The sequence below is a fragment of the Pleurodeles waltl genome, chromosome 4_2 (assembly GCF_031143425.1).
Source record: "Pleurodeles waltl isolate 20211129_DDA chromosome 4_2, aPleWal1.hap1.20221129, whole genome shotgun sequence".
NCBI classification, from domain to species: domain Eukaryota; kingdom Metazoa; phylum Chordata; class Amphibia; order Caudata; family Salamandridae; genus Pleurodeles; species Pleurodeles waltl.
The window spans coordinates 122,160,108-122,181,431 of NC_090443.1; the positions used below are offsets into that span (position 1 = coordinate 122,160,108).

Genomic DNA, 21,324 nt, shown 5'->3' on the forward strand with positions numbered 1-21,324 from the left:
TGACTGGCTGCTACACAACCCAAATTACCTTAAAGTAGTGTACAATCTCTTATCGGAATACTCAGGATGGCCAGATAAAGCAGAGAAAATGCAAATTGCTAATTAAAAATTGACCATCTCTAAGCAGAATAATTATAGTTACAATAGATTAGTCAAGCAGCATCGCCTGTACTAATTAGTTTCCGTATTACATGGACACGACCTTTCGGTTCAGTGGTACTTGCACATAGGTGTCCCATGTATAGTGGACATCTGCGTTTATGAACTCTAATATGTAGAGAACAACCTACCTTCTAGACCTAACCCCTCTTTTAGCAGACCAGGCCTGTCCAGTTTATGCAATGCAACATATAAGTACACAATGCCTGCAACACACCAATCGTACAAGTGCAGTTAGCTTTAAGTTGAAAGGTAATTGCCTATCTCGGTGGCCGGTCCGTTGAAAACGTAGTTACACATATATTTGTAAAACACTTCTTCAGCTCTGGGGAAGCAATATTTGAGAGGTAAATCTCGGTCTTCCATAGCATTTTACCTAGTGGTCCTTCTTCAGGGTGGGCACACTTTCTGCTAGAAGATAGTTTGTCTAGCACAGGCTGTCATGTTCGTGTCACTTAGTTCAGTACCACGTTTTTTGAAAACCTAGTATACAGGGCTCAGACTCACATAGGTAAAAATGGGGAGCTGGCCTTATTCTAGACTGAGTATGCATACTAGTGTGCATAGGAGGACCCCATGAATGCTCTGAGGAATTTCACCATCCCAGGACACAACTTCTTTTGTCTAACACACATACATTTCTTAAATATTCAAACACATGAACTGTGGCACTCCATACCGCCCAGTCGAATTTTTGCCATTTGCAAACACACCAGTCTTCTTTCTCACGATCTCTCTGCTACCAAGATATAGCTCGAACCTACGCCCACCAAACTATTCAGCCACTCCCCTTGTGTTTTTCACATGCATTAAGTTGACTGATTCCCTGAGCTACTAAAGAGGACATCCAAGAAATTCAGCTGTCTGTTTGCATGTTTCTTGTTTCCGTTCTTAGGTTCACACATCTAAGAGTGTGGTTATTTCATAACACATTTTGGATATTTCTGGACGGTCTTTACAGTCTGCTAGAATGTGCTAAAAGACCTTTTCACACAACTGTAACATGTAACCTCATTGTAGTTACAGCACAAGTTGATGTAAACCCTTCTTGCCAATATTTTCCTCATTTGTGAATACTTTCACATTCTGAACGCCTAAAGCCAAGCGTGATGTAGCTCATCTAATTTTCACGGGTGTGATAATTTCCAGTAATTCGGTTTAGTGTAATAATGTGATATTTTAGGAAAATTGTGTGAAATAACACTTAGGGGCTGATTCTAACCCCGGCGGTCTTCGACCGCCGGGGCGAGGGTCGGCGGGAGCACCGCCGACAGGCCGGCGGTGCCCCGCAGGGCATTCTGACCGCAGCGCTTTGGCCGCGGTCAGAAAGGGTAAACCGGCGGTCTCCCGCCGGTTTACCGCTGCCCTCAGAATCCCCCATGGCGGCGCAGCTTGCTGCGCCGCCATGGGGGATTCTGACCCCCCCTACCGCCATCCTGTACATGGCGGGAAAGCCGCCATGAACAGGATGGCGGTAGGGGGGGTCGCGGGCCCCCGTAAGAGGGCCCCGCAAGGTATTTCAGTGTCTGCCTTGCAGACACTGAAATACGCGACGGGTGCTACTGCACCCGTCGCACCTTCCCACTCCGCCGGCTCGATTACGAGCCGGCATCCTCGTGGGAAGGGAGTTTTTCCCTGGGCTGGCGGGCGGTCTTTTGGAGACCGCCCGCCAGCCCAGGGAAAAACTCATAATACCCTCCGCGGTCTTCTGACCGCGGAGCGGTATTATGGGGGCGGAATTCTGGCGGGCGGCCTCCGCCGCCCGCCAGAATTAGAATCACCCCCTTAATTAGGTAAAATGCCAATCCGCCATTTAGTGCTGTAATTTAGTACAAATTGTGTCTCTGTGTCAACTTTCTATGCAAGAATGGATATCACGGTGAAACAATAGCACAAAAACCACAAGAGGTGCGACAACAGATGCTTTAATTCTGACCATTAGCTTTATTGCTGATCACTCGCAGTAAACGTTTTCCATGAATTGGACGCCAATACGCAACTTGGTGTAATGGAAGAAACTTTGCTGATATTTCACATAACGAGTAAACCACAAAATGACTGAAATTATGTAAATTATGCCAGCACCATTTCAATTTTGTCCAGGCCTACTTTAAACTTGTCAACACTATGTTGTTCTTTGGTTGCTACATGATTAGGCGCCTTCGTATTGGTTTAAGCACTATAAGCCTATGGCCTTTAGTTGCACTTGGGAAGACACTTAGGAAAGACACACATGCAATATTCACTGCAGCCTAAAACATGTCATAAATGTGACGCTTTACATGAGAGTTTTTCCGGGCTCACCTGAAGAGGGTTTTTTGTGCTAATGGCTAAGACGTGGTATTTGAAGTAACAAAGTTCACAGCTCCAGGACCCTCGCTCACTGATCCACCGGATGAGGCAGGGCTGGTGGGTGCAGCGCACTGAGCCGTCACACCGACAAGGGCTGAGCAGCTCCCCCTACAGGGCAGAAAGGAGACGAGGTGGTTAGTGAGGTTCCTGCATCATGGCTTCATTGTTCCTTCAAATATTCACATTAAAGCTGACTGCCAATAGCCTAACTGTATCAAGGGTTGATGACCCCCACAATGAGCCTACATTCCCACCCCACTCCTGTTCATCAACTTTCATCAGTCTGCAATTAGGCATGACACACTTTTCGCTACACGCACACATACATACACCTTCTCTCAAATCTGTGCTGCCTTTTTGCAGAAAACACCTTATTCCTTTTACAACTTTCTCAACCACATCCATCAACTGAACCCTGTACAGCTCTTCTCTGGGTACCTACTTCTGCATCTCCTCTGAGTTCTGCTTCCCTTGAGATGTCATCGCTCAAGCCACACGCGCACACTGCACAATATCACAAATGTCTCCAGATCCCATACCATGTATATCTTTCCATCTCAACATCAGAATATGGAAATACATGTGATCTCCTCATGAGAACTCCCAGTTAATACCACAACCCAAACCTGTCCTTTGTGGGGTCCATCATTTTTTGCCATATCCTCCGGCACCCACAACACCCTAAGTGCCTGTACATCCCCTCTAGTACCTTCTGCATGTAGCACCCTCCCCTATATGTTTATGTGATCTCCTACATATGTTCACTTATATCGTTAGCCATGGTTATCTATAATACACCCCCAAGGCACTGCTCATGACCTGAATCGTGATGCAGAGGTGACTTCAAAAACGACATAATGGCATTGTCAATGGGTACATAGGCACACCACACACCACTGCCTGTGTTATTTAGTGAATTTTCCAGTTTTTCAAACAAATGTTAATGCCTTCTGAGAAACGTTAGCCATACTTTAACAACGTTTTTTCAGTGCCTTTATGATCTACTGCAGTCATCTTTTATATTAATATGATGTGCCCTGAAACCAGTCAGCCATGAGCAGCAGGCTCTATGTGCCGGGTCCGGCTACACCTACACCAGGGCTCAGGCCCACAAAACGCTTGAGCACGGCCTCGGCCATGTGCAGTGGGCTCTGGGTGCAGAGCCTGGCACCTGGAAGGGCCCTTCATCAGCCCAAAGGCTGAAGACTGTGCACAGCAGGCGCTGGGTGCAGTACGGGGCCTACAGCCACGCCCAGTACCTGTACTAGTAGCGCTCAACCCTTATCCTATCCAACTAACTGCGCCTTGCCTTTGCTCTGTTCTACCATTTTTAAGGTGGCACTTTTTGCTTTGACAAAGTAGCAAACCCCACCCACCATTTGTTTTTCTTCATTGATAATAACTTGCTTTGTACTTCTTCACTATCACAGACCAGCAGCTTCATCATGCAGTACTGGATGGTACTCATTTTATTGAGCTCAGAATGACATACTGAGGTGACACTACCAGGTTTCAAACTTTTCATCTACAGATAAACAGATATTTACAAGGTTTAGCAATTAGCCCATGTGATGACTCCATTGTTTTTTATGCCCAAGAACTTTTTGGGGCGGGGAAGCGCCCCTACTCATTGAGCCAAAACTGATTTAAAACTGGTAAATTAAGAAAATGCATCTCACGCGCTGGTAATTAGCTTCCAGCTGGCACCATTGCCCCTTCTGTCTGAGCCACAGGCCTCGCTGAAGAGAAAAGCCTTCAGTAAGAAACTGCTGTTAAATAATTAAGCTCTGTTAAGTGCATTATGAGTTTTGCAGAGAAATGCTGAATAAATCGATGCTTCTTTTGCACGCAGTAGTAATGCAGCTAATAAAAAAGAACTTAGAAGCCTAGAGGGGCCGTCGGACCTTGGAAAGTGGGCTCCAGTGTTCCACTCTCACAAATGGGCACTCCTGGCAGGGCGGAAGTACACGCTACGTAAACAAAGTGCTGTACAAATGTTTTAATGCGCTTGATGATCAGCCCATACTAAACAGATTACAAAGACAGTAAAGACTGTGTGTCGGACACATCCTATCTGCAATGTCAGCTTAGTGTACACATTGTGACCCCCAAACTTCTCCCTCTACTCATTATAAGAGCACTGGGGGCTCTGGGATATCAGAAGACGAACTACTGAACAGGAGCTAGACGGCGGCCCGCATTTGCTCCAGTAACACATCCTTGAAGAAGTTTGCTTATGGTCTCTCACTCAGATTGACTTGTTAGTGCTGTGCCTTCCTCCTTGCCTCTGAGACTTTCCAGGTACGTCCATTTAAAACTCTGGACAAGATCATACATGATTCACCAAGGCTTTCGGACCACGTCCATCTTCCTCCTCACAGACCTTACTTTGTGCAGGACTGCGATAAAGACCTATCCTCAGAGTAGTGAAAAATACTGCAAGTGATTGGACAACGCCCAACTCTTCCTTCTACCTCATCAGAGATCTTACTTTGAGCAGGACTGTGCTGAAGAAGTTTTGGGCTCAGAATAATGAAGATTGCCATCAATTAATCGCGTCAGAGATGACGATCCAATCTGCAGCTTTCAAGTCCTTTAACAAGGCACGTGCCATTGGTTGCAAATCATCATGGAATTCATTTACTATGTTCTTTTACACAAATATATCCCCCTCTCCATAGAGAATCCAAAACTATTGCAACATATGAAAATTAACATTAGCGCTGAATGATGAACACAGACACAACAAATAAGGATGCCAAGTAGCTGAAGGTACAAGACATTCAATTGGCAATGCTTCTTAGCAATGCTTTTGTTGAACAATTAATGGATGTTTTAAACCCAGAAAAGATCAAAGAAAAGTCCGGAACAAGGGACAGGATGTCAAAGATTAATATGAAATGCAATTTGTTTCAACATGTCTTCTCAAATTGGCATATGGGCAGGTCATTGCCTCCTCTATCCACACCTTGTGCCTATATTAGAGCAACCGAGTAAGTTCTAAATGGAAATTCCCTCCTGGTGCATTCCCATGACCCAAGAATTGATCCGTTTTCACATTTCTCTGGTGTTGCTAGAGTGTATTCTCTGGGCTTGTAGGGTATTCATCTTAGATGTCCATGCGCTCTTCGCTATAAAAACAAATTAATTCATTCAATTGATCGATATTTCCATTAGGTGACTATTAAATACAATTAGTCAATTACTCTATGTGATAAATACAATTATCTTTTTATTCCAAATATCTGTATAAAATTCATGATTCTTGTGAATTCGTTTTTTTTCAGCTTATCTTCCTTTACATGGAATATACATAAAATATACATGAATTGCAACATTCTATTATTCTGTTCTCAATTCCCGAATGCATTTTGGACCATGTGAATGGTCCTTGTCAGGGGATAAATCATGTTCTGATAAATCCCGTTGAAATCTGTGAAGTTCGACGCTGTTACACATGTATGAGAAAGCGCATCTCTTCTGTGAAATCTTGCTCTCATGCCTTAACAGAATTGAACTTCACATATGAAGAGCTTCCTCTGTGTTCTCTATGGATGGTCCAGCAAGTGCATCGTTAGGTTAGATGTGTAGACACAGTATCAATGTCAAGCTGTGTATATAACACACAGAAATAAAGGATTGTGTCTAAATGTAAACTGTGTCAGGTGGACAAGCTGGGACAAGTTTGATTCCAGGCCACAGGCATTTGCAGTGCAGCTCAGTCTGAGAAAAGTGCTTAGAAGAATATATAGAAACAGCCCTGCAAATACATGTGACTTGGTTTTAGAATTGTCAGGTGTGTTTAGCCACTGCACGGTAATAGAGAATGGATAGCAATAGTCCAACTGACAGTCACGTTCTTACGTATATAAGTGAGGCCTTCCGGCCCAAAAGAGTGGACAGTAACAGGCGTCATAGCTAGTTCCTGAGAGCGTCACGGCCATTACAGTAGAGACTCTACACCCATGACGTGTAGCGAGGTTGGTAAACGATCGCATGCTAGGGTGGACAAGTGCTCACAGGCGGTCATTTCCTTAAATAAATGTGTACAGGCACATTTACACCTACATTTGTAAGTAAGTTTGCACAGTTATGGGATTCTCAAATGTTTTAAGAGTATTCCTGGAAAGAAGCAGCATACAGAGCTTTCTAGAAGTACTTCTAGAAAACCTTTGTAAATTACAACTTAGGTTCATGCCCTCCATTCCAAGATGTGTAATGGTATGTAGAGTACATATGCACAAATGGCTTTGAAATACTGTAATTGCATTTTTTCCACAGCAGGGAAATATATATTCCTGTGGATAAAACCCTTCCCCAGCATTCCCAGATTTTTTCAGCGGAGCTCCTTGTCCATTTCTGCACTGGATTGCAATTTATTTTACTTTTACCCTTGACAGGACTGACTCTTCATCAGTTTCGAGGGTGGCAAGGGGCAGATAAAATGTTCGCCAATACCCCAAAGTCTTGCGTTTGTGGAGCACACACTTATTAAAGCCTTCCCACCATGGAAAACCCGTCTTTCGCATGGGAGTGTCGGTGGTTCCATGTCATTGGCAATACCACTCATAATCAAGCTTAATTATGAGCACAAATTCACCGCTGAGGAACTGCAAAAATACATTTAGACTTCATGGCTCTCAGTGCACGTGAGATATGAGAAATTGTTTTTGTCTTTTGGCTTTATCTGTCTTTTACCTGTTGTGCTTATACGTAGCACCAAGAAACGTAGATGCACATGTGCTGACAAATAAAACATAATATAACATTCAGCACAGTCACATACAGGGATTGAGGCAGCTGAAATACTGGAAACAGCAATGTTCAGTACCTGGACACCTCTAGTCTGGTGATGTGAAAATTTAGCTGACAAACCTCAGCATCTGCAAATTTATTCAGGAAGCAAAGTTGAGTAAATCCTGCTGTTTAGGATTTTCAGCATCTAAAGAGTCCCCGAAGGGGGTGTGATCTCAGCAGACAGAGGCTCTGAGCACCAGTAGGAAATGGATATATTTGAATATTGAAGACAGGGCCATTCAGCACCAGGATTCACCCAGGCTCCTGTAGAAGACATTGGGAGGGATTCATAGCCATTTGGGACTGTAAGTTTAACTTACACGGCACAGCACCTGGCTTTTTGACCCTTACACAAATTCAAAAACGCACTTATGTTTCAAAAATATGGTTTTGCAATAAAAAAGATGGGAATGGCTTCTTCTGGAGTGGGACGTATGTGTTTCACACCTCCAAGCATACTTGGCTGTAGGTAGTTGTGAACTTTTCTAGGCCCATTCCCGGCCTCGAAATTGTTGGTGATTTACTCAAGCACAGAAAAAATCCAACTGGGTGCAAAGAAACAGATTTCCCTAGGTGGATAAATTCTTTCCCTAGAAGGCAACCCAGTGCTCGTCAACATCTATGTGGCTCCACTTGCAAATGTCATATAGATTCACAACGTAAACATTTACACATACGATGACGACATGCAACTGATATTGTCCCTCTTGGACATAACACCCAACACCAGGAAAACGTTTACCACATGCTTGATTGAAGTGGCCAACTGGATGAAAATCCACTGCCTCAAACTGAACTCGGACAAGAATCAAGTTGTGGTCTTTGGGAAAGATGTTTCATCATGGGACTCCATCTGGTGGCCCACAGATCTCAGACCTACCCTACCACCTTATTCTCAAGCAAGAAACTTTGAAACCACCATAGACAACAACCTGGATGTGGCCGCCCCAGCCAACGGAGTGGCCTTTCCTGCTTAAGTAACTTAAGGATGCTGTTTTTTTTTTCATGTTGCTAGCAGACAACACAAGAAAAACAATCACTCTAGCCCTCATCACTCACAGACTAGACTATGGGAAAACTACTATATGCATGGAGAACCAACCAGCTCACTAGAACACTACATACCTTCCAAAACACAGCAGCCAGGCTAGTCCTCCATCTCTCATATCGATCTTACATCACACTACACCTTAGCGAACTTCAGTGGCTCCTGATACACAAGTGAGCACAAATCAAACTCTCACCCACACCTACAAAGTGCTCCACAACAAAGGCTCAGCCTACATGAATAGCTGCATTCTTTTCCTCCAACCTTCCAGACACCTCCACTTTGTTGGTCTTTCACTAGCACACACTCCATGCATACACATAAGTGGAGCAAGGGGCCATGCCTTCTCATACCTGGCTCGTAAAGTCTGGAACCAGGAGTTGGGGGATCTTGCAGAGTTCCGCAGAGTTACAGAAAAACTCAACAAAATTCTTCAGAATTCCACCAAGCTGAAAATATGCAGCTCACACTGCTCACGCTGCAATTTAGCACCGGCAGCACTCGCATCACTGGAAATCAGCATGAATGGCATCATGAGTTGTGCAGGAGTGTGTGGCCATTCGAGTTGATTTTGCTGCTGCTTGAGTAGAAAATCTACTCAAGCATCAGCAAATATACTCAACAGGCAGCCCTCTGACCGCAAGGGCCATCACCCGTCTGCTTTAATAAATCGCGCTAGGGAACACTAATTCTTGCTCGCCAACTTGCATTTTCTGGAGTCGCACAGGAGAAAAATTCCGCCACATGGCGATTGACAGAATTTTTTCAGAACTTCCTGTTAAAGAGTAACGCGGAGTGTCAAAATCCTGCCAATTCCGCATGCAGAACAGAACATTCCACCTACTCTTACCTACAACACATCCGAGCCTTCTCCTCTTTTCTTGACTTTTGCAAGAAGCTGAGGCCTTGGCTCTCTGAGAAAGCCCTCCAGGGCTTTCCTCACATACTGGCTTCAGAGAGACTGCATACCGTGAGGACCGATTAGCACACTATAAAACACCAATAACAACATAACATATACAAAAGTTTCAAATTGCAATTGTACTCATGCAGGGTACTTTCAATGCAGAAATGTACACTATATACATTTACTCATATGAAAATGTTTCAGTGTTGTTATAAATGGGAATTCACAAACATTTGCTGGGAGTACTCCTGGGAAACAGAAACTGTTGCAGCTTTACAAGTGAGCTCCTGGGATGCTTTGTGATTTCCAAGAAGATTAGAAATGTACTGCAAACATTGGTGGAAACCTATGGGAGTACATTTCTAATTTTATGTGTGAATGAGGCCCATAGTTTTTCAGCACCTGTGCAGGAATAAGGAGGGAACTGAGTAGGTAACCCAGGCAGATTTTCAAAAAAAGGTGAAAGGTTATGGACTAGTGAACAGGAAGTGGGCCTCACTTTCTTGCTTAGAAACCAAATAAAATGACTCATTTTTGTAAAAAAAAACAAAAATAAGAAAAGGTTATTGCAAGCATATGTCACAGAAATAAAATGGAAACAAGCATTTACAATGCAACAGGTCTCACATTTCTCTGAGTTAGAGCTATTAGCAGTTGTAAACTCCCAACCGGACTTTTCTTGCCTCATTAAGTGGAAAAAAAACGAGCGTGATCGCGTTGCTAAACAAGAGAGATCGCGCTGCAAGAAAAGAGAAAAAGTAGTCCACAAATCGGATGGAAAACAGAAAGCCTCATATGTTTTCAGTACTTGGTCGCTGCGTTCGACGAGGGCTAACCACCGGAAAAGGCATGATGTATGCATGCCTTCCACTAATGAATGCATGCAGATTTTAAAAGGCAAGCCCACAAATCAATAAAAGACAGTGACGTGACAATGGTGGGGCTCCGAGCCCTTTTCTAACTACTACAGCGCCTCGCAACCAATATGCATGCGCAAGCGTATGCTAGTCAGGCTCGAACCTAAAAATATGCCATCAGATAAACATGACCGTCCGATGCTTGCAATAAAAAAAAATATTTACCACTGATGCAACAGGTTTACTAGCATTAAGTTTTTAAAATAACATGTTTTCCTGCTGCACAATAGTTTTTATTATTATTGCTTACGAAGAAGACAAGAATAAATTGCCACCTAACTAAGCACTCAAATCCAGGCAGTCACGATGGTATAATACCGCTTTAAAACTTTTAACATAAATGTAATGAAACAGTGCAAATGAAATAAATGGTCAGAATTTAAAGATAACATAAAAATAAATATAAAAGCACACTTTGAACCAGCTTTGCAACTGAAATGCAAGGAACTATTATTGGCAGATGACAATTATGTTCACAGGCTTGAAACAATTCTCCATAATGCAACAACAGCCAACACATGTTTCATCCGATGAGATAAGTATTCTCAGAGACTTCATCAGGGCTTCCATATTAATTAAAGGGACTTCCGAACTGTATACTTAAAGAACGCTTCTGGGATCCCCCTCACAAGCAAACTGTGATCCAGTGTCCCGTATATCATCTTCCAAAACTTTACATCATGCCGCTTATTCTATTAAGTAGATAATCTGCTTTGAGTTTCATCAGCTGCAAATTACATTGCCGTCCTCACGCGGCGTTCACATTGCCACGAGAAGCAATTTGTGGCTTTAATGGATGTTAAATTTCAAGATTAAAACTGAACTATTGCGTATTATCCTGGTCCGACTCATACTTGATGGCTTACCAAATCTGGATACACATGGAGAAATGAACTTTTATTTATGAGTGCCCTGACATTTGTTTGTCACAGTTTGGTTTCCTTGGAAACATTGGAGGAGTGAGGAAGATCCTCCTGCCAGGAGCACCGTGCACCTAAGAACATATCAAGTCCGATTTAGTAACTATCTGTGAGCGCTGTTTCCTATGTTTTCTTCCTTTTCATTAATCTTGTGTTCATAGGCTTGGTGCATTAACTTACAGAGAAGGAAGCCAATCAGTAAAGTAGGTTAACCCATTGTCCCATGCTCTATGCTGGAGTGGGCATTATCATCAAAAGAATGAAAGTTTAACAGATCAATCAATGAAGCATACGAACCACCTACTGTCCTGTTTAGTTTAGTTTAGTTTATAGAATTTATAGAGCACGTGGCGACCCGAAGGCATCCCAGCGCTAAAAGCAACAAAGCACGAATAGGAGGGAGAGTCGATACTAATTACAGAATAAAAAAGTTCTATCCTGTCTATGAATATTATATATTGTTTTGGGGGGATGAACAATAATTCAGCAGGACTCTTAGAATTCAGACCTAAAACCACAAACACAGACAAATCCTGAAACAAAAAGCAGAGTGGGCAGTCACATGCTGGGGACACAGACTGGCAGATAGAAACAGCTCTGGTAACTCAAAGGTAGTAGGGATCTGTTAACAATGCAACATTGCCATTATAAATAGGTGAAAATCATGTCCTCATCTACTGCACAAAGTGTGAAGTAGTAAGGAAACTCTACTTCGGAGGTCTGGCCATGAAATTCACAGACTTTCCAAAACTAAGACCCTAATGTAGATCTAGGTGTATGGAAAACTCCATCACAAATGTGACTGATATTCTGTCCGCTGTATTATGATCTCCATAGGATATGATGAGATCGTTACACGGCGGACGGGATATCAGTCACATTCGTGACAGAGTATTCCTTCCACCAAGGTCTAAATCAGGCCCTCAGTGAAGAAGAAAAGATACAAATTCTCTAGATGAGAACAATGAGATAACTAAAAGTATATAACTGCCTGAACTTCAGAATCCTTGCCCCTCTATACACGTCAATTACAGCAGTGTCAGATACAAGTTTACCCTGTTTATGCTAGGGTGCATTTATAAAAATACTATCTGTAGACCACTTTTGCCAATGCTCCCATTTTTATGTTTTATCTGCATTCAGCCACTGGGCCCTTGAAGGTCACAATAAAGAATGAACAGTACAAAACAAAAATACAAAAAAAATGTAATCCAATGCATTCACAAGGAGAAAAGTGTAACTAAATAATAGAAACATGGGCGAATAGAAAAGGAAACAATTGTGAAGGCACAGATATTTAGAGAAGTCAAAGAAATGAAAATAATCAACCTTTTGTTTCATTGTGGAGAAGGCGTCCAGGTGTGACGTATTCTTTAATCACATAGCCAATCACTATTGAAGGGAAGAGGGGGGGCTAGATACACATTTATTATTTGTATGGTGACAGCTCTATGAAGTGACTGTGTGCAATCTGTAGTCAGAGCCTCAGTACCTGCATGGCTCTATGCAAGGAGTCAGGGTATCGCAGGCAGTTTATTTCAGTACCTGCGCATGAATTCCGCAGACTCAGCTTTAGCACCTGCACAGCTCCGAGCATGGAGGAAGCAGTGCTAATCATGCTGACAGGGCTACTCAGTAGAGGTGGGAGAGTCAACAAATAAACTGGAAGAGCTGAGACAAATCCAAGCCAAGGGTTAGTAATGACTCTAAGACTGGACACAAACCGAGCTTTGATTTACTTTGGCATGCTAATCATGCAACAAGGAACATATTACACTATGATAAGGGGTGTCTTCTAAATTCAAAAATGTGTATTTTTTTTAACTTGGTGAAGCATTTCATCTTAGAATATCAGATTATTTTGGACGTATTTATTGAAATTGAGTTTTAAAACATTAACGGAGAAACATTCCTGTTCCCACCAAGACCCTATTTGTGGCCTAGAGTCTTATTATATCATGAATGGAGCAACCGTACCTTCTATTAAACATGATAGGTTTTTGTATAGCGTGCTTCCTTAAGTCACATATTTGAAAATGCTTTCATATGTGAAAATGAACAAAAAGGAGTTTTAATGACAAAGTTTATTTGTTTAGGTTCACACAGTTTGGTCATGGAAGGAAGCTGGGATTTATGTCAGATTGTCCAGCTTCACATTATGCAGCGCTGCACTAGAGGGACATCTTAGTGATGTCAACGGAAATGCTTTGTCCTAAATTGGCGGAGGATGAGATGAGAGCGAGGGTTACAAGCAGAACGCACATTTTATTTTTGGCATTTGTACATAGCATGAACTTTGCCCGAGGACAGCTTCCTAACAAACACAGCCTACGTTGGACGTTTGTGTTCGGTATAGGAAGCTTTGCAGGAATTCACAAGATGTTGAGCCAAGATGGGGATTCGAACCTGATTCCCCGTTTCATGATTCGCTGCTGTGGTCTCTCGCCAGATCACCTCTTGGGAAAGCTTGAATAGTTTTGGGCTGGATATTCGCGAGCTTAGCCAGGGCCGGACATCAGGCTCTAGCTTTCGAGGAAGACTGAGTGCATTCTGTCGTGTGTGCTTTTCAGCACCTGAAGAACTCCCAACTAAAGCTCTGCCCCGATACGTTCAGCACGAGGACAGGTCCCTGCAGGGTCAGAGGATTCACCGATTCTAGAGTTCTGAACACAGAAATGGCCAGCATCTGGACAGCTCCCTGCGAGGCCTGAGGTGTGACTCTGTACACAGTGCCGTTCAGCGCCTGGACAGCTCCCTGCGAGGCCTGAGGTGTGACTCTGTACACAGTGCCGTTCAGCGCCTGGACAGCTCCCTGCGAGGCCTGAGGTGTGACTCTGTACACAGTGCCGTTCAGCACCTGGACAGCTCCCTGCAGCTGCTGCGCCAACACTGAGAAGGAAAGAGATCAGGGTGGACAGCTCCATGGCGCTACAGGGGCACTTGTACAGCGCTAATCACCACTGGCCTCGTAGAGCTTTCTCAGGCTAGGCGCCCTGTGAAACCTTTGTATTTATTTGCCGTAATGAACTTACATTTCTTATGTACCTAACCCCAAGCATCTTTCTCGAATATACCCCTACATACCCTCCAGTTGAGCTAGAGGCGGGTTTCTAGCACACGGCGAGGGTGACCTGTCGCTTACCGACTATTGAAAAAAAAAATACGAATGTGCTTGAGTTGACTCTGAATAGTACTGCTATCACGAGACCCGAGGAGTGCTTGTAACGTTTAATGTTCCGTAACAAAAAGGAGAAATTATATAGTAGGTCCCTTGATTTGATCTCAGTGGTAGCGAAAAGGCGCCTAGCACGACCCTTGAAGCTCTCAGTAGACCCGGGTTTAAGCTACTGCTCCAGGGACTATTACATAGGATTGACGTGGAAAAGGAGGTGCTCTGCTCTGAACACCCGAAAGGCAGCGGCAAAAGCCAAACTGTACTGGCCTGGGAGGACCTAGTGCACTCTTTCACAAAAGTTACAGATGGTGTTAGGCCCGTCTGAAAGGAGGCAGGACAAATGACCTGGGATCCTTCTGAGACCACGGACACTGCAGATCACCTTCTTGTGCGGAAAGTCTTGAAGATCCGCCTCTGCGAACCCCAAACTGGCCTCACAAGACTCTTGCAATTACATTGGTTTAGTTTCTTTCTGCAAATGGACTACGGAGCATGTCTCGCATTACTAGAATGCACATGCACTTCGATACTGATGGACTGCATAATATCAAATGACACTGTATTGAACACAGATACAATGGGTGATACGCAACTGCTGACGATAATGACTGTGTTCATTGCAAAATAATAAAAAATATTTTTTTAAAACATCATGCAAAAATCCAATCACAAAATAGCCATCTCCCCTCTTGTTAGTGGATTCATTTCATGGATCGTCCCGAGAGCCCAGACATATGCAGAAGTGTGCACATTTTCACATATGAAGGTGCACCATGCAGGCTGTAATTCCAAGCGAATGCTCAGAACAACACATAGGTCACAGCACATATTTCAGGTAGGGACTGATAGCTCCCAAAGTGTGCAACATTCACACATGTGTTTCATTGAATTTCGGACTCCTCATTGTGGCCTAAATAACGTGGCTTCAGAGAAATAAAAATGGAAGAAGGCAGACTATTTGTAGAAGTTAGCTATTGCTAGCTCGTCATATGACTTTGCTTACAAAACAAACGATTAGTTAAGTACTAAGTAAAAGAAGCAGTTATCATATGTGAGGTTAATCATCTGTACATTAATACTGCAATTAATCATTCATGACAAGAGGGCAAGATGATTTTACCAGTCCTAGCAAATAATGAGTCTGGTGCACTAACATGGGCTGTGCATGATGACCCAAGGGGTATAGTACATCAATGGACCCTACATTATAGCATTGGGCTGGCATGCTGACCCAGGAGTCTGTCATACATGAGTGAACCCTGCCCCAAACCAGTGGCTGGACATGACGACCCAGGGGCCTTTAGTACGCCAATGGACCCTACACCACACTATGGCCTTCATTACAACCTTGGCGGTCGGACGAAGCCGACCGCCAAGGCTGAACCGCCAGTCGGCCACCCATGCGGCCGGAAACCCGCCGGCTGCATTTGGACATCCCCTCTGGGCCGGCGGGCAGAAACAGAGTTTCCGCCCACCGGCCCAGAGGGGATGTCGGCCGTAACATTGCAGGCAGCTCCTAATGGAGCCGGCGGGAATGTGGCGGTGCGGCGGGTGCAGCAGCACCCATCGCGCTTTCCACTGTCTGCAAGGCAGACAGTGAAAATCGCGACGGGGCTGTGCCTGGGGGCCCCTGCACTGCCCATGCCTAGTGCATGGGCAGTGCAGGAGCCCCCAGGGGCCCGCAACTCCCCTTACCGCCAGCCTTTCCATGGCGGTGTCTACTGCCATGGACAGGCTGGCAGGAAGGGGAGTCAAAATCCCCAGGGCAGCGCTGCATGCAGCGCTGCACTTGCGGATTCTGACCGCCGGGACAGCCACGGCGGTAAACCGCCAGTCCTGGCGGTTTGACTGCGGCGCTACCGCCATGGTCAAAATATGGCAATTTGTACCGCCAGTCTGTTGGCAGTACAATCGCCACTTCAACCCTGGCGGTCAGGCCCTATATGTTGAAACTGGCCTAAGGCTGCCTGTATTCCCATGTGAGGGGCACCTGATTTGGAGTCCTACCGGAAAATAACCATGTTTGATTTGCATAAAGCTCATCGCTGTCTAGAGTGGCATGCGGTCAGAGTAATTACCAATGGCTGAGTTTAATTCAAGTATTCATCATTCATTTTTTGTTTTCCACAGTAGGGGGCAGGCCATGAGGACTTGTGGATCCAATCTAATGTAAAGTAGTGGATCCTGCACCACAACACTAGGATGAATATGGATGGACTTGTTCTGCTATTCAGTATCATTTTATGTACGTTTGCAAATGTCATTAAATCTTTATAAGTGAGGCTGTGAGAGATAAAATATGGTCCCTTTGTATAAGTAAAATGATGTTCCTGTTTGTGCCTGAAAAATTTAAGGAATATGCCTGGAAGTAGTCTGGCGTGCATGCTTGTGGTGCGGGTGAGGATGCATTGAGGGAAATAAAAGAGGTGTGTCTCCTCCTCTAGGGTCTTGGTTCCGTATGTTATAGTGTTCATGGCGATTCAACAGCACCGATTTCCAAAGGAAGTTCTATCCTGTAATATCAAGCTGTGGAGAGGTCATCAAAAATGGACAAAAAAGGGAGTCAACCAAGAGCTGCTACTGTGAGAACATCGAGGGAGTACTCAAGCACCGAGGAGATGGACAGCTGGCTGAAGTAGTGGGGAGGTTAATGGTGAGGTGTCATAGTGGAGTGGTAGTAGAGGGTAAAGGGAGAGGTGTAATTGTGAAGCACAAGCAGGCAACTGGAGCTGGAAGTTGTTAATAGAAAGGTCAGTTGTGGAGAGGTGACTGGAGATCTGTCAAGCTATACAGGTATGTAAGCCGCTCTGATGGTATAGGCATCTTCTAAGGCCATTAATGGGGGAGGAATGAATATGGTAGTATTGGAGGAGGAAAGCACTGGGAGCAGGTTGTTTGCTCTTGAATGTCACCTTGTAGTGCACACACTGCTGGAGCAGACGGGAGAAGAGGAGATGATACTGAGGTGGCGAGACCACGGCCCGGCTGAAGGAGCTGCCTAAGCATAAACTTTCACTCCGTATGTAGATGCAAGACTTTTAGGAGAAAGGTGTTCATAGGGGTCAGAAAGGTTTGGATAGGGCTGACGAGGTAACCCATTAGCCTGAGGTAGATGGGATAATGGAAGGACATAGTGGAGACACGGCTAGTGAAAGGATAAGTGCAATTATTTGTACAGTGCAATAGATGGCATCATGAAAAGGACTGGTTATGAGCAATGACAGCATCTCTCTCCCGCTCCTTAACATACGGAAGTTCTTCATGTTGTGAATGTAACAGGTATGTTGAGGGTGGAAGGTTTCTTGGTCAGATCCTTTGTGGAACCACTTTCCGGGTATGCAGAGAATCGTAAGGAGTTAGGATTTCACCAAGCTTTGTATTTAATCAGAGTGAGACGATCTAAGATTTCTAGATATGGGGGCGCTGCACAGATATTTGGAAAGAATTTTTGAAGTTTGATAATGCAAATGTTGGTGTGGAGTGACTGTGATGATAAACACACAATATGAGAATTTAGTGACTGTACGTGGAGCTCATGCTGCGCGGCAGAGGTGTTTTGGAACTGAAGGGCTTAGTTACAAGCCCCTTGCACCATCAGTGCGTCACTTTGTATAGTGGAAAAAATTACGCACCGGTGTCTCAGTGCCCTGTGCAAAACTTATAGCGACTGATTTTAACCCCAAACCACAGGGGCTGAGGTGATACTGATATGCTGAGTTCTGTTTTTGAGTTTAATTGGTTGAACTATGAAAACAGTCAATGACTTGCAAATCATAATTTAAAAGAATGCATGAGTGTTGGCAAGGAAATCTAAGTTGCCCATTGTCTTGAGTGTGTTTTTTTTTTATTGCGAATATACTTAATGCAACATTATGCCAATATTCCTGTACCTAACATTCCGGTAGGGATATACCACTTTGCATACAGTCAACAGAGAATGTTTATAGGGATATGTGGGAAGCATTCGGACATTCATTTCGGAACACACTTGTCAGCTGCATGTGGATACAGAATAAACTGGCAGACATAGGGCAGAGCAAAAGATAGAAAAGTTGCAGAAAGAAAGTGAAAGTGGCCAAATGTTTGTGATGCCACACACATTACCCATTGCCAAAGTCAAACACTGGTAAACGTTTGTGCACCACAAATACTTGTCTAATCCGCACAAACTTTTCGTATCAGCAAACAGAATGGGAAAATGAGAAAAAAGTTAAGCACAATATTTGAAAGGAAAGCCGTGAGTGCTTTAGGTAACATTCGTCTTTCCCTAATTTTGGGTAAGTGAGGAGGCTGCGCATCCTGAGGTTTGTGGAGTCACACTCGGCAGATAATCTGAGCCCCAAAAGGAAGGTATGACCTTTTCAGAGGAGAGGAGAACTGGCAAATGTCCCTCAGGCAGCATTAGGCACATGTGACGTGAGAGTGTGAGTCATATAAACCATTCCGAGAACCCCTTACACCTGCAGGTATTCTTAGAGAGCTTGACCCCAAACTCCACAGTTAATACACATATGAATGGTATTTTGTAATGGACAGAATGTACTGGATGCTATTGTACAACCGCCAGGAACAAAGGCGGAACGGACACCCCGTACAATGCGATGTCTGTCCATTGTTACCGGCCTTATGCGCAACTGCATCATTCTCCGTCCACTTTCTAGGAAAATAACCAGCCATAGCCCACATTGCACCTGGGCAGCGGCGCGAGCGCCTACAGGGAAGTTTAACTGAAGCTGCACCCACTGTTAAACATCCTAGCCCCCCTCAATCTTCGAGTCTTGCTGCACCCACCACGGCCCTTGCCCACCCGCACTGGGGAGGGCCCGTGCCTGCTGCCGCGCGCTGCCAGCACCACAGCTCAGCTGAGCCGGCGGGATCCAGATCTCCGTCGACGCGCTTTACTGTGGGAAATACGCAGATTAAATAAATCAGGCAGCGGCGTCTAGTGCTTGCTGCTACAGCTGCTGTGTTTTTTCTATACAAGTGTGAGACTTAGTTCAGAAATAAGCAGCGGGGAAAAACGGAACCCAGAGTCGTCGTTTCAAAATTTTACCTCATTAGGCTGACAGGTTTTAAAGCGCAATTTGTTAGCCCTAGCTCCGTGCCTGCAGAACTGCTGACAGCAGCGGCGGATGGTCGTTGGGTGCCTATTTTACGCTCTTTTGACAGAATCAAAGGCGGTTCCCTCTGACAGACGAACACGTGGTCTTGCTATTTTTTTATACAGATTTCCCCAATTGCAGTGCTGGAGGTTTTGTCACGTCTTTCTCTTTTCATTTCTTGGCCTGCGGTTTTCATGGGAAGTCTTTACCACGGCTGTCGAAGCTAGAAAGCCCTCCCCCGCCTGGGGCAAAGAAGGACGACCATCACAGGCATGGAGAAGCCACCGTGGGCCTAAAGAAACCCTAGCTCCATAGCGCGAGAACAATGTGGAACTTTTCATCGAGACTTTGAGTCTAATTTTTATCTGGGCCTTATGTGTACTCCGTCGCAACAGAAACGAAGTATATACACCTCCAAGTTAAAAATGCGCCCATTTGATTTTGATGTAGGTAGACCATAGTTTTAGCTACGGTGGTGGCTACTCGGTCACCACTATACCAAACTTCTCTGACTGTCGGAGCTGTCGGAGAAATAGCTATATGTCTGCCCACTCAATTAGGATGAGCAGACATATAGCCCTTTTTTCACTGTCCATCACTAACAGGCAAACTCTGGCTGTAGGGACAGTAAAAGAGGAATAACGCCCCCCTCGCCGTGGGAGATGACTGCCATGGTGAGGGTGACATTTTCTTTTTCATTCTTAAAAAGAAAATCCTGTTTTAAAAATAAAAAAAAGAAAACTGTTAGGTACAGGGCTCCGTCATGTAGCCGTGACAAGAGTTTCCTCCAATGCTTTATAAATGACCACCAGCTTAATGGTAATTTATAAGTAAGGCAGACAGTCCCTCCACCAGGAGGACTGAGTAACCTCCTCCATCCCCCTAGGGAACAATGGGCCATCCGCCGAAATATAAATTGGGCCCTTAGGCTTCGTTCATGACTTGCATCCATGTGTCACGCACTCAAAAGTGTCATTGTGGCCCATTGTAAGTAGAGACGGCTCCCCACGCACGAGGCCCTGCAGAGCTCGGGGACATCGACAGACAGGGACTATTTAGGACACAAGAATACTGTGATGAGGTTGGGAGAAAGGACAGACCATGAGTAGCGAGGAGCTTTAGGCACCTGGGCAGGAAGTGTAGTTCAAGATTGTGGCCTACCTGATGTATGAAGTAATAATGAGTTAATGTGAACTTTAGTTAAACATGTCCGGCTCTGTAAAGCATTGTGTTATTTTGTATTAACATAACGTATAACGGGAGAAAGCCTTTTACCGACAGTGCCGTGTTTACAATTGTGGTAGCTCTCGGCAAGCACAGACACTAGGTATGTGCAGGCCCCTGTATAAAGATAAGGTATAAACAGCCCACTGTTAAATATGACAGCTGATTGGACTGTATTTCCTTATGACTGCTACAGGGCTTTCAAACTGGACATGCTGTTTTTTTCTCAGTATAAATGTAAAACTGCTTGGCTCGCCGGTTTGAGCTGGTTGGATAACAACCATCGTTTTAATCATGCAATAACTTAAAAGGAACATATTGGTGATCTTTTTTTCATGCAATAACTTAAAAAGGACATGAAAAGGGACAGGACATTTCCAAAAGGGATACGAAAATTCCTCAAGAAAATCTAATTCTAAACAGCTATATAACCTGCAGCTACAAAATATATTATTCACAAGTTTCACGGTGAGTCTGTGAGAGAGAAAGTGGTAAGGTTGACTTACCACCAATCATTTTCACATCCACACTTCAGCAGCAATTAGCCATTACAAATATTTGTAGTAAATGCAGGAGGTGTGATAAACATTGCACTTTCCCATAATTACCCTGAATGTTGAAATGCAATGGAGACAAAAAATATCTAGTAACAGGTTAGCAATTTTTTCTGCTTTGTAATGATATTCCTTTCTAAATAGTGGCATCACCTCTTATAGAATTTAA

The 21,324-nt window shown here is 44.2% G+C and overlaps 1 protein-coding gene across 1 annotated transcript in view; it reads right to left on the reverse strand.

Annotated features, from left to right (window-relative positions):
* MARCHF9 (membrane associated ring-CH-type finger 9) overlaps positions 1-21,324 on the reverse strand; it is a 366,275-nt gene that overhangs the window by 125,766 nt on the left and 219,185 nt on the right. The window contains exon 2 of the mRNA XM_069230924.1: positions 2,464-2,619. Within this exon, the coding sequence (XP_069087025.1) occupies positions 2,464-2,619 (156 nt within the window). The remainder of the gene's footprint in view (positions 1-2,463; positions 2,620-21,324) is intronic.